Source organism: Microplitis demolitor, chromosome 4 (assembly GCF_026212275.2).
Source record: "Microplitis demolitor isolate Queensland-Clemson2020A chromosome 4, iyMicDemo2.1a, whole genome shotgun sequence".
NCBI lineage: Eukaryota > Metazoa > Arthropoda > Insecta > Hymenoptera > Braconidae > Microplitis > Microplitis demolitor.
The window spans coordinates 19,093,734-19,111,793 of record NC_068548.1 but is presented as its reverse complement, the minus strand read 5'-3'; the positions used below and the strand labels follow the sequence as shown (position 1 = coordinate 19,111,793).

At 25.1% G+C, this 18,060-nt stretch overlaps 2 protein-coding genes across 6 annotated transcripts; one reads left to right on the top strand and one right to left on the bottom strand.

The window, feature by feature from the left end:
- The first annotated feature begins 1,278 nt into the window (after nucleotides 1-1,278).
- LOC103568244 (G-protein coupled receptor moody) lies at nucleotides 1,279-13,321 on the top strand. Of its 4 annotated transcripts, XR_548856.2 has the most exons (9): nucleotides 1,280-1,382; nucleotides 7,041-7,141; nucleotides 8,767-8,907; nucleotides 9,328-9,626; nucleotides 9,719-9,872; nucleotides 10,943-11,142; nucleotides 11,386-11,565; nucleotides 11,877-11,969; nucleotides 12,347-12,434. XR_548856.2 is itself a non-coding variant. In XM_008545017.2 (8 exons), exons 2-8 carry the CDS (start codon nucleotides 7,041-7,043, stop codon nucleotides 12,442-12,444), a joined length of 1,173 nt encoding a protein of 390 aa, XP_008543239.1. In that variant the 5' UTR covers nucleotides 1,279-1,382; the 3' UTR covers nucleotides 12,445-13,321. The 4 variants fall into 4 exon arrangements, 3 of the variants coding, with proteins under 3 accessions (XP_008543239.1, XP_008543241.1, XP_008543240.1); XM_008545017.2 differs by lacking the exon at nucleotides 11,877-11,969 and having other exon boundaries at nucleotides 1,279-1,382; nucleotides 12,347-13,321; XM_008545019.2 differs by lacking the exon at nucleotides 11,877-11,969 and having other exon boundaries at nucleotides 1,279-1,382; nucleotides 11,386-11,621; nucleotides 12,347-12,437.
- A 78-nt stretch (nucleotides 13,322-13,399) lies between these two features.
- LOC103568245 (ras-related protein Rab-32B) lies at nucleotides 13,400-17,517 on the bottom strand. 2 transcript variants are annotated; one of them, XM_014440819.2, is made up of 6 exons: nucleotides 16,901-17,513; nucleotides 16,666-16,698; nucleotides 16,266-16,362; nucleotides 15,277-15,333; nucleotides 14,870-15,114; nucleotides 13,400-13,754 (listed from the first exon to the last, which is right to left on the bottom strand). In XM_014440819.2, the coding sequence occupies exons 1-6, from the start codon at nucleotides 17,001-17,003 to the stop codon at nucleotides 13,630-13,632; spliced, it is 660 nt and encodes a 219-aa protein (XP_014296305.1). In that variant the 5' UTR covers nucleotides 17,004-17,513; the 3' UTR covers nucleotides 13,400-13,629. The 2 variants fall into 2 exon arrangements, with proteins under 2 accessions (XP_014296305.1, XP_014296306.1); XM_014440820.2 differs by lacking the exon at nucleotides 15,277-15,333 and having other exon boundaries at nucleotides 16,901-17,517.
- Nucleotides 17,518-18,060: the final 543 nt, after the last annotated feature.

Here is an 18,060-nt window from a genome sequence, read left to right as displayed (position 1 = left end):
AGAGGAAGAGATCAGAGTATTGGTCCGAGGACGTGTGGTATAGGGACAAAAAGAGTAATATAAGTGAGTGGAAGTGCGGAGGAACCTGGGTGCGACCATGTGGGTCGTGGATGCTTACAGCTATACCCCTACATCCTTTTTAAAAATAATTGCATTTTGTTAACTGACGTATACACTCAAGATTAATCGACATATTTTATTATTATTATTATTATTTTACAGTAACTTCAAAATTTAAATACTTTATATTCAAATTTTATTATTTATTTTATTCCTTAGTAATTTTTCTATTTTTTTTAAAAATATCTATCAGTTAATGACGCCGTTTAAATTCATTGCCACGTTTTTTTCAAATACGATACCTGAAAAAAAAAAATAAATAAATAAATAATAATAGATAATTGTAAAAATATTTCTTTATAAATTCGTGATCACGCAGCTCAGAATATAAAATTGGCAGTCCAGGTGCTAACAAAATATGAGACAAGTTTAAACTTTTTTAAACTTAACGACCGCTAAACGATTTTCTTTTCAACAAATCTAACAAATAAAAGTAAACACCTGGAGTTTAAATTTATAATATAATAGATTTTTAAAAATTTTAGCTAAAATTTATCGGCTTTGTATTTTTTTATTTAACCATTTTATTAAAGTTATTATTTACCTTATTCTACTCAGCGAAACATGAGAAGAGTTGGTAAGTAGAAAAAAATTTCGAGTGGAGGGTAAGGACATGTAGTAGGATACGACCTCGTGGGTGCGTTTGTCATCGCGGTATTCCCCCTCTTATTGCCTCTCTCGTAATACACTGGCTCTATACTATTCGTTTGACAGAACAGAACAGAATGAAAATGCCTTGCTGTTGCTCTTGCTCTACCAGTTGGACTGTGACACTTGCGACGAACACCCGCGGATTAATATCTTCGCGGTTGTTTATAAACAACTTTAAGTTTACGAGTTTAAATTTTTTAGTTTACTGAAAAAACTATTACTGCTATTCAACTACAGATTATATCAATACTTTATATATATATATATATATATATATATATTAAAAAAAAAATAGTTTACAATTTTTTGCAAAGTGTGTTTGTGATAAAATTCAAGTGTATTGACACTTGAAGATCAAGTTTAAGTGTTTACAAGTAGCTTTTGCTCTTAAAAGAAATATAAGATTTTTTTTTTTTATCGTATTTATTAACTTTTTTTCGCGATAAAAGTCAAGTGGAGCTGCGTATTATAAAATATTTACCATTACTTTTTTTTTTTTTTTTTTAAATAAAATGAATTTTATTTTTCAAGACTAAAAAAAATTCAAATTCAAAATAAAATGTGGATTAGCTAAATAATTAACAAGGAGTTAAAAATAAAAAATTATAAAAGTAAGTTAGCAAAATATTTAATAAAAATAATGACATTGAAAAAATATAAAAGATTTATGTTTACACGTGATTTGCATCGACAACTTAAACTATTTTATTCTTTACTCACTTCATTTTTCATTCTATTTCTTTCCGTATTCCTTTGCTCGTTTCATGACTCGTTTATCAACATGTCCATGCTCATAGAAGTTTGACTGCTATACTATCTCATGTTATGTGTGCATATGTATATACTTTTGTACACAAATGTTATTTACTTGACCAACACAATACAAGTGCGAATGATGTATTACATCTAGAAGCTCTCGACTATTATTGACGGAAGAAATCATGAGAAAAAATATCATCTATATACATTAATCTGACTAATTTTCCAGCCGTTTTCTTTTCTTGATAAATTTTTATGATAAACTATCAATTATTGGAATTATTTATTAAGTTGACAACTTATGATTCCATTAGAAAAAAAATTATTCATTTTAATTCGAATTATTATTAAGACAAAATGTTAATTTTTCATGATACCGAAGCTAGCTGACGTCTAATAATTTTTGAATTTTTTTACGTATGATAAATTTTAAAAAAATAAATATTTTAAAAAATTGCACCTGTAGTTTTATGAATTTTCTAAATGTGCAAATTTTTATTTATTTATTTTTTTTTTTAATTAAACTGTCAAAAACAAATTAGAAAATTATTAATTGTTTAATGTTTTATGGGAGGGTTTAAATATTTAATGAAGAAAAAATTAATTTTTCTTGAATTTTCCATTGATAAAATTCTGCTGATCATAATTAGAAACAAAAATGACTGAAGTTAGCCGACGTCTTATAATTTTTGGACTTTTTTCAAAATGATAAATAATTTTTTTAAAAATTGCACCTATAGTTTATTAAATTTTCTACATGCGCATGTTTTTAGTTTTTTTTTTTTTTTTTTTTTTTTTTTTAATTAAATTGTTTGAGAAAAATGAGAAAATTGTTAATTTCTGGATCATAAAAAAAAGTGAATACAAAAAAATAAAAATTGCATTAAAATAGCAATTTCAGACAGCGGTCATATGAGAAAGTAGACCTAAATAAATATGAGTAACTTAAAGTCTCCCTATTCTCCATAAAACTAAAAGTTCCCTTTTATGGGTTTTATCGACCAATCTGTTTCGCTCCCACCGATGCCCATTGTACTAAATAATAACGTTTCGTTCCATTTAATTTAACGATAAAAGAAAAGAACATACCTCGATGTACGTACAATTGGTGATCATTGAACCGCGAGTTTTCATCGCTAATTTTCATGCTCACTCACTATATTCCAAAGGTTTCACATTTATTATGTCATAATTTATATAATAAATATATGTAACTATTAAAAATTTTTCAGCAATTTTGTCTCTACAATTGTTGTGTTCATTGTAATTCGTGAACAAAGCATTTTTTGGGGGACATTTTTTTCATTGTTCTCACCTGGAAATTTTTTCCATATATATATATAAGTATATAAAGTATATATAGTGTTTACTACCATAATAAATATATACGGTTAAAATATATTGATGATAATAATTCACATCATATAATATGCCAGATAAATTTAATACGTACATAGAATAATGATGTCACCCAACGCGTCAAGACAATATGCGGAAGTTGATTCCATGACCTGTGTTTTATTTTTCATGTTAGTATTTTATTTTTTATTTTATTTATTATTTTCAAAACAGAGAAAATAAATAAATAAATAAATGAACAATAACAGTAACTAAATTTGTTACTATTTATATAAATATATGAGATTGAAGACAATTAAAAAAAAAATCAATAAAATAAAACAGCAGAATGTCAAAGTTAATTTAACAATTAAAAGTTGAGGTACTTAATAAATACATTAATTAGTTTGGTTTGTAATAACAATGAAAATTTCTCAGTAATGGAAACAATGAGCAACGGTACTGAAAAATAATCACGGACAAATATAGTGTGTAGTGTATAGTAATAATAATAGTAGTAATAAAACGAACCAACACGTGTGTCAGGGAATCGCGATACACCTGAGGCACTTTCACTCCATTTGATTGCATGAGTCAAGTTTTGAGTCATACGTCTTCGGCTGTGTATGATTAACCCAAGAATGATTCAATGACATCACTGTATCATCAGAAATTCCATAGAGACACTTGCGTGAATTAATATAATATTTTTTTATCCTCATCACGTGACCATCATTTTATTTAATTTATTCTAAAACACATTTATCAATTAATAAATTAATAAAAATATTAAAAACAATGTTTTTAAATATCATTACACTACAGCTTTACTGCGCATTAAATTAATTATAATGTGTATTTTATTGCAATTAAAAAAAAATGATTATAATTTGCTATATAGATAATGTAAAAAAAAGAAACACAACATGCTCTCCCACGTTTAGTTTTATCCATTCAATGTATAGTGTAAATTTATTGTGTTGATGTACATAGGAAACCTAGTGGGTTCTCGGACTTTTTTTTTACACCAGTACCAGACACCCAGAATTACAAGAGCGAGGAGAATAAATATATATAAATATATGGACTGGGTGTTTGTTAATTTTCTTTAATTAAGCTCAATCGAGGTTAATGTACGGCTGTTTAACCCTAGTTTACTAAATCCAGCACCCCCATCAGTTCAAAAGAATAATTTAAACCGCTAAGAGATAAAAAAAAGTACCGAAAAACAAAAGATAAAAAGTTTCTTTTTTTTTTAAATTAAAATATAGTAAATCCAATTGTCTGGTTCTTTAATGATGTCGGTTTTTTATTTTATTGAATTTAATTAGTTTTATTATTTTTATAAAAATAGGAACCCGAAATAAATAGATTAATAAAAAAAAAATATTTATTAGCATTACTCAATTAATTTAAAAAATTTTATAATGAGTACTATCTTGAATTTGAAATAGTGAAAATAGTGACTATTCACTGTTTACTAGTACAAAGTATGTCACTAATTCAAATAGTGGAATACTTTTCACTTATGTAAAGCCGTAAGATGGACGGTGGTCTGAAGGTTCATCTAAAGTTTACAAGTCCAATGATATTCATGCTTGTAAACTTTGCTACTTGAAATTGGTTATTTGTCAGTTTTCTGGCATCTCGCCTATAAGTGTCTGGGAAGTGTCTTTCAGAACACTTTCGATGCACTTTCGGATACATTCGGATACTTTCGGAACACTTTCGAGCAGATAGATACCTGTCAAAAACTTGTCAAAAACACAAATTTCACATGATAAAAAAAATTTCAAATAATAATAATATAATTTTTTGCAATAAGTGACTATTCACTGTCAAATAGTGACTGTCACGTGGTTTTTATTAATTCGTTTTTAGAGAGTTATTGATTATTTATAAATCACAAAATTTATCTTTAGTATGTTCAGGGAGATTTAATATAATACAATAAATATGTCATTTTATTTTAATAGTAAACGTATGATGTGTGCGTGTGTGAAAATCGTGATTTGAGGCGTAGATTTCCTGAGGAATTAAGCTATTATGGTTATTTCTACCCCTATGGCTATATAGTTTAGTATTATTTGCTTCTCATTGAATTCTTATCCTTCGTATGAATGGTCAGATGCAGGATTTAGGCTTTGTGTGTAATATTATATTTGAGGATGAGGGAGACTGCGATTCAATTAAATGCTAAGGTTTTAGTACTTGTAGTTCAGATTGAATTTCTGCTTTTGTATTTAATACAAGGGTAGGCGTTGTTGTTTAACCAAGTCAACAGTTTATAGAATTTAGAGAATTCTATTGTTCAAAATTTTTGTCTTTTATTTTTATTGCTGTATTGTAATAATTTATAAATAATTCATTTATAGATGTTTATTTTTATTACACGAGTTGTGTAAATATGTCAATTAAAAGTTTATTATTCAAATTTTTGTACAAAAAATTGAAAATTTTTTTTCGTTAAATAAAAAAGTCTGTAAAATTTAATAAACATAATTTATTTAATTTATTTAATGAATCAATTAATATATATGTACGAGAGGAGTGGGGGCAAAACGGTGTACTTAAGATAATAGCAAGTTTTCGGGGACTCAAGTACATTCAATCTTTTTTTTTTTAATGATATTCAAAGTAAATAGAAAAGCATTTTCACCTGCCGTTAAAAAAAAAAAAAATTATTTTTTGCGGGCAATTGGAAACTTTCTGAAAAAGGTAAAAAAAAATTCTGGATATTAAGCAAAGTTGATTAAATTAAATTTTCTTGTAAGTAATTTACATGAAGAAAAATTACATTTCAAGTAATTATAGATGCAAAGTAAGAAAAAAAAAATTTTAAGTTTTTATCATAAAACAAATCATTAAAATTTTTCGACTGACACTTTCGATTTTTGAAAATGTTTAACTACTTACTTTAAATTGTTAATTTTTTATTTGCTAATCACTGTTTATCATTAACTCGAAAGTAAAAGATCTAAGTTAGTTTCAATTCCAAAAAACGATATTTTTAAAAAAGCAATTATATATTGTTCAAAGTAATAGATTAAAAAATTAAATTTTCAAAATTGTAAATATTTTCAAGCTGATTATTAAAATACATCTGAAGTAATTTGACACCGGGTATTCGTTTATTGTAAATTGATAAGAAAAAAAAATCAAATTGATTTCATACTATGTTTTTACAAAAACAAAATTTTTCAAAAATGGTGAAAAAAATTCATAATAATGCTCAATTATATTTACAAAAGTGATTTTGAAATGTTTAAAAAATTTTTTTATAAAATTTTGGGGATACCCCGTTTTGCTCCCCTCTATTCTATATATTCATTTATTCCAACAACAGATAATAGTATATGATAACTATAAATGAGTATTCAAATTCAAGAAGTCATATCTACATTTTTTTTACTTACTGTCGTATTATACACATGTATTACCAACACGGTTATAAAAACATGTATTATATTTAATGCCACCAAATGTAAATACATATATTGTATATTGATATTTATGATAATTTAATCTATACGACCAGTTGGAATGAGTAATGTAACGTTAACGTAAGAGTAGATATGAAATTATAAAGTTGACAATCATCTACACCTCAATACTTTTATTTTTCTTATCCATTAATAGTGACTCATATCACACAACTATATCTTTATATACTAAATTTAATATGACGTCAAGGGTGCAATACAACAGCTGTCTTTCCTTTTTCGCTATTCCTTCAGTTACTCATCGTGTATCATAACACTATTTTTTTCTTCATCAAATTTATTCAGTTCATTTGGCACATCCGTTTTTGTCAATCCATGTGTTGAAAGATAAAAATATTACTGTCATCAATGTTTTTATAACACTATCAACTTTTTTTTTCAAACTCATCTATTATCTTCTTCAATAATTTTTTATTAATAAATTATTTAATTGAAAAATCTTGTAGTAATTTTTTTTTTTTTTTTTTTTTTTTTTTTTTTTTTTTTTTTTTTTTTATAGAAATTAATAAATTTATCGCAGCCACATCCTCAATTTTTATCTCATCCGTAATTATTTAATTTCTATGAATCTTATACTTCATGACGTCAAAATTTATTTTTAGTTAAAAAGTAAAAAAAAAAAAAAGGCTTCACGTGATTTAAATAATGGATTTTTTATTTTTATTTTAGATGACGAGGACCGAGTCACCTTTAAGTATGGAAGCCGTAGCGACTTGGCTTCCACAAATTAATGCAGCTAATCATACAATCATTGACGGAGAAATATCAAGGTTCATTAATTAGAATTTTTATTAGACATTATTCTATAAATACACTCAGATAAATAAATTCTTTAGTCAAGAGAGTATTTATTTTTCTATTAATTGCAAAATCATAAACTAAAAATTGTTTTAAGAATTTTATTTTCATTTCATATAATTATATTTCATATGAAATAAATAATAATAAGAACGACCAAATGATAATAAATCTTTAATCAAAGTTAAGAGATAATATTTATCAAGATTTTATTATATCAAGTTCTCGGAGAATTTCGCAAGAACACCTTTATACAGGAAATGACTCAAGTTTTATCCTAAATTACTCTATGATGTTTCCGTAGCAAGTTATCCAAAAGTTATTATTACATAATATAAATTAAAAAACTTTTTATCATTATTATTGTTATTATTTTAATTTTTTAATTACCATAATTATAATTAGAAAATAAAAATTTTTTGCATCAAGAAAACTTTATATTTTTACAATGAAGTATTTCTTAATGATTATCAAAAAAAATATACACAGTAAAAAAGAATTCATCATATATACTCAATACTCATGTATATGCTAATAGTAAAAATTTTCCAAAAATTCTTTTGTATAGTCAAGAGTATTTTTGAAATCTATTGCACGTTGATTTAGGAGTAATATTTAAAAACTGTTAATACTTCTGAATAAAATAACAATTTTGAGTGTTAAAAGATCAATCGATTAAAACGGGTCAAAAATGATAATAACAGTGTGTTGAATTTACACTCAAAAATGTTGAAAATTCAATGCTTGAATTTTTGACACTCGTTTTTTTTTACACTTTGACGAATGCTTTTTTACTGTGTATTCTTGTCTCAAAAATTTATCAACATAAGAAAAAATGTATCGCTTCACTTGAGTAAATATCATTAATATATTTGATGCCGTGAAAATAATTGTAAATTTTTTATCCAAAATAATTTTTGCCAAAAATCCTAATGGTTGAGATTAGAAAAAATATGTAAGACATTATAATTTGTTTTATTTAAATGTACCTGAAGATCGGAACGTTTTTGGCGCAAGGAAAATGAAAAAAATTCATGTAACTTTACTGTTTAAAGATGACGTAAAAGGTAATCGAGGGTGGCTGTAAGTTTTGGCTGGCATACTAATACCTATGCGAAACATTTCAAAAATCTAGATCCAGTAGATTTTTTACTTTTTATTTCGTTTTTCTATTTTCGTTCCACGAAAAACATGTCCATCTTCAGGAACATATTTAATATCAATAAAAGATTAATTTTCTGAACTCGAGTGTACCAATTGCTGACATTCTATATAATTTCTGTGTAACTTGTTCTTTACACTGACGTGATCCAATTTAATTCTTTTACCCAATTTTTTGTACTATGAACTATAAATCGATTTCCAAAACTCTATTTATTCTAAAAATTGTATTAAAATATTTATAAAACTTTTAAAAGAGTCGAGTAAAAAAAAACTTAAATAAAGTGTCAATAATTGATATCCTGTCAATGTCTAGGATTTTTATAAAACCAATTTTTCTAATAAAAAAATTTGTTCTGAGTAAAAATTATCAATTTCCTTAATATTATTAAAATTCATAATTGAAAAAATTTTACCGTCACTTTTTTATTTTTAGATTTCCAAAGCCACTAAGAACTTTCGCAGCAGTAGCAGCTATTTTAATAATGATAACAGGTTTAATTGGAAACCTTTTAACTATAATTGCATTATGTAAATATCCAAAAGTGCGCAATGTTGCTGCCGCATTTATCATCAGGTTTGTAATTACAATTTACAATTGTACGAATAAATTCTAAAAATAAATAAATTAGTCTATTGACCTATTCAATAAAAAAAAAAAAAATAGTAAAAGTATGTCTAACTTGTCTTCTGTTTGTCAATAAAAATTGTAAAGATATACTTATACACCGACATTCAGTCCAATATTAAATTAATCTCTTCAGAATTACAACCAGTTGATTCAATTAGATATAATAAAAATTATTTGGCCTTTTAAACTTCATGAGAATACTGCAAACACCAATTTTCAATTTATAGCAACTGATGATTTTCAATAGTGAATATTTATTATAAATAAAATTGTTAGTTAAGAATTTGTCCTTATAGTTTACTTATTCACTTGAAACCTTACAAGGAATAAAAAATAAATTTTAATAAATAAATGGTATTGTTTCAGTCTCTGTGTAGCAGATTTTATATTTTGTGTCCTAGTATTACCCTTCGACTCGATACGATTTGTCAACAGTGGCTGGACTGATGTAAGATTTTTATGTGTGCTAGTGCCTTTTTTGAGATACGGAAATGTCGGCGTCAGTCTACTTTGTGTTGCCGCAATAACAGTTAATCGATATATCATGATAACACATCATAGTCTTTATAGTAGAGTCTATAAAAAGCATTGGATTGCTATTATGATTGCTTTCTGTTATATATTTTCTTATGGAATGCAAGTTCCCACTTTGATCGGTGCTTGGGGTAATTTGACACTATTTCTTATTAATTGAAAAAATAATTTAATAAAATTAATTGTCTCAATATTTTTTTTTTTTTTTTTTATAAACAAATAGGAAAATTTGATTACGATTCAAATTTGGAAACATGTTCAATAATTAAAGATTCAAAAGGTCGAAGTTCGAAAACATTTCTCTTTGTTACTGGATTTATAATACCTTGTATTGTTATTGTTGGATGCTATGCCAAAATATTTTGGGTTGTTCACAGGTAATTGTTCATTATTAGTTTTGATAATAATTTATTTTAGTTTAATTGTTTCGATTATTGCTAAAGTTTTTAAATTTTAAATTGACCAACCGACTGGGTCAAATTAGACCATGTTTTATACAAAAAAAGAAATTTTGCTACTTTTTCAAAAGTGCTCAATTACAATTTGTAAAAAAATATGGGGCAAGTTGGTCAGTCAAGGCAATGTTACCACCTACAATTTTGTTTTTTAATGTTTGTCATTTAAATCAACAAAGCTGAATCTGAGGTAAAATGGGCCATTATTGTATTTTTATTTTTTTTAAATTTCAACTGTGGCTCATTTTACCTCAGTAATTTTTTCTAGTATTCAATAAAATAATTTAGATAGCAAATATTTAAAAAAAAAAAAAAAAAGTATTTTTTACTGTCTTAAATTGCTCCCACTTTCCAGATTGATCAATTTGCCCCAACTTTTTCTACAGACTGTAACTAAGCATATGTAAATGAAAAAATTTTTTTTCTCTCCCATATCTTAGATTTTTCCATTATGATTGTAAGATTAGGTCATAAATTCAGAGAATCATACTCGTATTTCCTTCCGGTTTATCGTTTACTTTGAAATAAATAAAAACGTGTTCGCGGTTTTGAAAAATTCGTCAGAAATTTTTGACGTCTGTTGTCTCATTACGAATCAGGATTTTTATTGTAAACATTTTTTATGAGAATCGGAAAATAAAAAAAAATGATAAATATTTTTTTATTCAAATCTGTGATTTTGAATAAGTTACAGACGACACATATTTTTCATACTTTTTGCTTTATTTAAAAAAAAAATTGATAACTATTTTTTTTGGTTTTTAAAATAAATGTCTAAAGATCTAAAAACCACATCGGGATTGTGTTTAAAATTAACAGTAACTACGACAGCGGTTCCGTTAATATCAATTTAAATAAAAAAATTACTTGTCATAAATAATAAATATGACCTTAATTAATCAACTGAACTTTCGTTTGTCAGTTATAATATACTCTGTCCGATAAAAAATATATATTTAAAAACAACAATAAATAATTTATAAACTGTTTAGTTCGGAATCAAGAATGCGTAAGCATGCGAGTCCGACGATTAAGTCGCCTCATACCCCAGGACGTGACACGAGGGAGATAAAGCAAAAGCGAAGCGAATGGAGGATAACAAAAATGGTATTAGCTATTTTTCTGAGCTTCGTTGCTTGTTATTTACCAATCACTATCGTTAAAGTAACCGATCCAGAAGTTAGATATCCAGGTAAATAATTATTCTAAATTTTCCATACACTGTAAAAAATTGAGAGTAAATTCGGATTTTAATAAAATCCGTCACTCGGAGTTCTGGAGTTTTAAAAAAATCACTCTGTAGTCGGAGTGTTAGTTTTAAAATAAACTCTTTTTAGGAGTGAATATCACTCCGACCCAGAGTTTCACTCTGCTAATTTTTTACAGTGTACGGTCAATTAAAATTAATTAATTAATTATTTATTATTTGACTTAGGCCTCCACGTTATGGGATATTTATTGTTATACTTTGCATCATGTGTCAATCCAATAATCTACGTGATAATGAACAAACAATACAGACAAGCGTACGCAGGTGTAATAAGCTGTTCAAAAATTAGAGCGAGTCTAACACCCCACGGGAGCAGCAATCCAGGACAAAATAATTATGGCCAAGGTAACCACATCGTAACGGTCACCAAGCTCTGATCGAAAGCACGGCTCATTTGTGTCGTAAGTCAAGGGCAAAAATGTTGGTTTCTAAGACTGGGCCTGGCATGGTTCTAATTAAAAAATGCTACGAAAATTAAATTCAATAAAATTATTTTCAAATTATTACAATCAAGTGACCATGAAATTTATAAAAAAAAAAATATTTTTATAAATATTTCGGTCTATATATAAAAATAATAGAATATAAAATAGCCGTATTGAATATTCACATGATACAAAGATTAATATCGTTGATTCTCACGACCTGTTTTTCAGGACTGCCAGATGCGAGCTAGATAAATAGCTCAGTTACTCTTTTCTACTAACGCGGATCTACTGTAGCATGTTTTTAAATGGAGAATGAGCTAGGTACTAATTGACACATAATTTACGAGCCGAAATATAATGCTGAGTTATTTTTATGAAAATAATATAGATAATAATTATCATTATTATTTTCTTTTTTTTGCCGCTAAAAATAATTAATTACGCCGGGTTTAACAATTAACGCATTGCTGACAGCTACAAGCTTATAATTATAATGATTTTTTTTTAATTAGTTATTAACATGTTAAATTAAGAATAACAAGTTTATTAATAATGAGCCCTTAATAATAATTTTACGTCATTTTTCACTTAACTAATTTTTCACTGGTATAAAATATCATTTATTTTATAATTATTGACTATATATTTTTTTAATATTAAATTTAATTAATAAATTAATTAAAATATTTTATTTTTAGATTATTCCAAGGATTACAGCAAGACTATGGTGTCAACAGTTTCCATGGCTATGAATCCTGTAGTAAGAAAATCAGAGCTTCCGGATGATTATCTATGATAATTAAAATCCTTTGAAAAATAATATAATTATTATAAATATAATTTTTTATACTCAAACTCTACTCAGCCATTAAATTAAGTATTATTAAATTATTTATTTGTAGCAATAAATACTAGCTAATTAATTTAGTTTAAATATTTTTTTTATTGAAATAATAATAATATTTAAGTCAATAAATTATTTGAAAAAAATTAATAATTTTATTCATTCGTTTTAAAATACAGTCGGGCCTCGTTATAAGACTAGTTCGAGACTAGAGGAGAAAAAGTTTTTAGAATTGAGGTTCCCCCACTATCATAACTTAACAGTTTTTACGTGCGAGCCTCGCTATAAGACTGCCGTTTTACGGTTTATTTAGGAATTCGTTTCAACTCTACTCTATTATATATATTTATAAATAAACAGAATTTTGTCATTCTCTTCTCTTGTTTTATTTTTATTTATTTACATTTTTAAGTATTCTTTATGAAAGTAAATTACTTAATTTACAATTTATATGTATGTACATTTGACCTCGATTTTAGTTGTATTGTTTGTTAGTCTTATAGTGAGATTTCGGCGCAAAATTTTCATAGAGTTGATGGGGAAAGCGTTCCGAGCGAATTTTAACAAATTGAAGGGAAGAGTCTTATAATGCGTAGTCTTATAACGAGGTCTGACTGTATAATTATTTAAACGGGTTAATAAAGCCAAAGATATGATGTAAATATAAATCAGCACCTTTATTTGATAATTAAAATATCACAAAGAAACTATATTATTATTATTATTATTATATATTTATCATGTATTTACAAAGACATGTCAAAAATATTTTAAGAGTAATTGTGTATATACAAACTGACTGAGTGAATAATAAAAGTAAATAAATATATCTACATTTAATTATATTTATAAAATTATTATTATCTGTTGTGAGCAATTATTCACTTTATTTTCCAGCAAACTCATATTTTATCTGAATGATAATTATGTATTAAAGTATAATATACTTATCAACGTTATGGAATGAAAAAGTATATATAAATTATTTTTTATTTTACAAATTAATTTCATTATAAATTATTTATAAAAAAAAAAAAAAAACTATTTATGATTCTTTTTTTTTTTATTTCAAGTCTTATTTTTATTTTAAAGTCTTATGATTTATGGATGTGTGTTGTTTTTATTTATTCACATAATTCAGGATTTACAGCATCCACTTTTTTCACTGATGAGTGGAGCACCACGGAGTTTTATTGAATCTTTTATTTCATCTTCTATCTTAGCTTTCAACACATTTTCTACTAAATAATGTATTGCTTCATCTAAAATATTAAATAAATATTTATAAAAATAAATTTTAAATTATTATCACTGAAAAAAATATTTTATAAATTTTTCGCTACTTAAACTCGTTAAAGTATTCGTTCAACTAAAAAATTAAAAGACTATAAGATGAAAAATAAATTATTATTATTATAACTGACTATTTTGAAAAAAAATATATACTTATTAGAAAATCTATTAAGTCTGTAAAACTGTTATAAATTTAACTTAATAGTTTATACTTAATGAAAAAAAAAAAAAATCATTGCATAGAAGAAAATTCTCCATCACTAAACTCTAGCCAGTTTCCCGCCTCTTTAATTAATTTATTCACCAAATAATATTAATAACTATAATTTATAATTCTCTATCTGATTGAATCTATTCCTCTTAAACCATTTTATTTTTAATCCATTGACTTATTATTTTAGTAAAAAATTGAAAAGACATCAATTATTTGTATTTTGCTGCTTTAGTCACTTAACTTTTTTCTTTCTTTCAATTATATAAACCCTTTGATAATTTTAATCATCCAAATTACATTCAATTATTACAGAAACAGTAAAAAAAAATTCTTAATATTTTTTTTTTTCACAAATGGAAAATTTATTACTTGATGTTCAAAAGGATTAGATTACTGCAAAACCTTAATCTTGTACACAGAAAAAAAGAATTTGTTGCACCAAGAAATTTTCACTTATCCCAAACAACTTTTGATCTGCCTCAAGAAATTTTTCACATCATGAATTGAAAATAAAAAATTTCTCGGAGTGAGAATAAATTTTTCTTAGATCAAGAAAAAATTTTTTGAGCCAAGAAATATTTCCTCGTCTTAAAAAATGTTGTTTTCAATTTATAATAGAAAAACTTCGCGGCAAGAAATTTTTTTTTCTGTATATATTCGACTGCTCAATTTTAAAACACAGTGAAATTTTTCAAAATTAATTTTTTAGTATTTTTAGTTCCAGTGGAGTCTTGTGGACATGATTTAATTCATATTTAAAAAATTTTATTTTTGTCAGTTATTGTGTTTTAAATTTCGGCAGCTGTATTTGTTGAATAAATTATACATAAATAATTATTATTTATTATTATAATAAATAAAAATAATTACCAATATTTTTGTTTTCCTTAGCAGATGTAATGTACCATTTTGAAATTTTATTTTCTTTACAAAATTTAATAATTTGTTCAGTAGGAATAGCTACATGTTGTATATCACATTTATTAGCTAACAAAACAATCGGAATACTAGAACCATCCGGTAAAATGACCTTCTCTCGTAGATCATTTAACCATTTTTTAACAGACTGAAATGTCGCTACTCGCGATATGTCGAAAACTAGAGCAGCTGCGACCCTGAGAAAAATTCAAAACAAAATTAATTACAACACTTTGATGTACGAATTATTCTACTAGCTTCATAAATCGAAACAAAAAGAAATTTTTTGTACAAGTTAGATTACACGAAAAATAAATAACATCTAATTAATAGTTATTATATATAAAGCAAATATTTACGCATATTTATAGTAAACTCGTGTCATATATCCAAATCTTTCGTGACCAGCGATATCCCTAAAATAAAAGCCGTGATAAATTTAAACAAATATGTGCAAGTGAAAGTTAATAAGACAGTCAGTAAAATAAAGAAAGTCTTTTTGAAAGTTAATTTATATAGACATATTATAATTAATATTCAAAATTAAATCATTATTATAATTTTTAATTAGTATGTTAATAAACAAACTGTTTGTACAAGTTTTAAAAATTAGGTAAGGCGACCGCTACTAAGTACTTTTTATATTTATACCCTATGGTATATTATTTTGAAGCATACAGTCAAAAGATTATCAATTTCGCAGTATTTTAAATGCATATTTATTGATACAAAATAATTACTTTTGAATCGATGATTTTGAAATTATTCTATTGATTTCGAGAATCGATGCTCCCACTTTTTTCCGATAAATTTTTATCGTCAACTATAAAATAGATAAAAAATAAATTGCGTACTTTGAAAATTTATCAAGACATTCTTGTCTGTTGTTTCATTACAAGTTCTGATTTTATTTTTATTAGAAATATTCTTTGATTCGCAAAAATTAAAAAGAAAAAATATCCTCTTATTTTTATTCGCCTTCTTTTTAACAATAATTGCAAGCAAGTAATAGGCAACATAATTTTCGAAAATTTTTTCAAATTAAAAATAAAACATGACGGTATTTTAATCGGTTATTAGAATAATTTAAAAAAAACACTTAAAGGAAATGTTTAAAGTTTACACTGACCACGACTTCACCATAAAATAATTGTTTTCAAATTAAAAAAATGTTTAATGATAAGTAATTTACCAATAATTTTATTTACAATAAAATTTTCAAGGATAAAAAAAAATTATTTTAAAAAGTAGCGGCCTCCTTAAATTAGACTTCCACATTCTTTTACTTGATGTCAACAAACAATTCAACAATTAATTAGTTAATTAATTAATTAAGGAAAAAAAATACCATAATTGCAAATTTATTTTAGTATGAGGATCCCAATCAAGTGATTTAATTGCAAAGTCAGCACCTATTGTTATTTTATAATTTGACGAGAATTTCCCTAAAAAAAAAATTAAATAAATTTAAAAATTTAACAAAAAAAAAAAATAATTCTCAGAAAACATATGTACAACAAGTTTAATAATTATATGTTAATCAGCAAGTGTTCTATTAAGCTTTGGCGGTAATCTACGAGGCTTCACTTGTAATTATGTAAATCTTTAATTACATTGAAAAAAAAAATAAAATAAATAAAAAAAATACTAGCAATAATAATAATAATAATTACTATTTTTGTTGTTATTACTATTATTTAAATTAAAATTATTAAAAAAGTTAATTAAATAATTATAATAATTAATACCTTCTGTATATCTTCTCACGATCGCAGTTTTACCTGAAAATTATTAAAGTAATTTTTTTTATAAATTTATTTCATAAAATTTGAATAAAAGCAAAAAAAAAAAAAAAAAAAAAACAAGTCAAAGTAATGCGCACGTCTATTGGCGCAATTGTCTTAAAAAATCGCATGCGCAAAGTTATAATCACGAGATTTCAATGCCATTTACTTACTTATATATAATGAAAAACAAACTCACCTACTCCATAATCACCAATGATAAGAAATTTAAACAGTAACTCTTTGTGATTATAATTTGAAATAATTACATCGGAGTCTCGTCTTGATTTACGATTATTCATTTTATCACTCACTTTAATATAAATAATAATTTTAATTTTATTATTTCAACTAAAATTATTTTTTCACTACTCATTAATGTTTACACACACGATCAATAATTATATCGATGGAAAATTTTTACAAATAAAATGTATCGATAGGAGGTTAAACACTAAATGACAAGTTGATTCATACTTTGGACTAAGTGGCTGAGAGTGATGATAAGACACTGAAAGTATCTTCACGACAGTGACGTTGATGATCCGCTATCATTATATTTTACGTGCCACGAGACTTAAGTTTATTATTAAATCATACGTTACAAAGTTCAATGTATATTATTAATTAAATAATTATTATTACTAATTATTATTTTAAATTTAGACGATTTTTCTCTACCGCTTGTTATTTTACTAATAATATTATTACGACTATCGGTCTACGTGTCCTTGTAATACCTTAGATAAAGTGAAAGGAATAGATAAATGATGTTGTTTTGTGAACGTCATATTGCACTGTTTAAAATTTAGATGATTATTATTATTAATTATTAAATATTTTATGTAATTTTTTTTATGAATACATGAATTATAAAAAAATTTTCCGACAATATTTAAATTGTTGATAGTTACATAATGATAATTTTTAATTGTTAATACGAGTGTGAATGTAGCAGACATCAGACAAATTTATAATTATAAATAAATAGGGTAAATAATTAAAAAAATAATATTTATAAAAAATGCACTTATTAATTTGAAAATTTTTCAAGTGCGCATTTTTAAAAATTTTATTTTATTAATTATGTACTCGATTTATTAATAATTTTAAATTTGTCTGTCTGCTATATTCACATGACTCTGAAGTTAGCAGACAATTAAAAATTTTCAAATTTTTTTTCAACAAATTGATTATAAGAAAAAAAAACCGAAAATATGCACATGTAGGAAATTTAAAAAGCTATAAGTGCAATTTTTTCAAATATTTTTTTTTTATAATTTATCGTTTTGAAAAAAAATCCACAAATTATTAGACGTCGGCTAGCTTCAGTATCACTACATTTACACTCATTTGTTA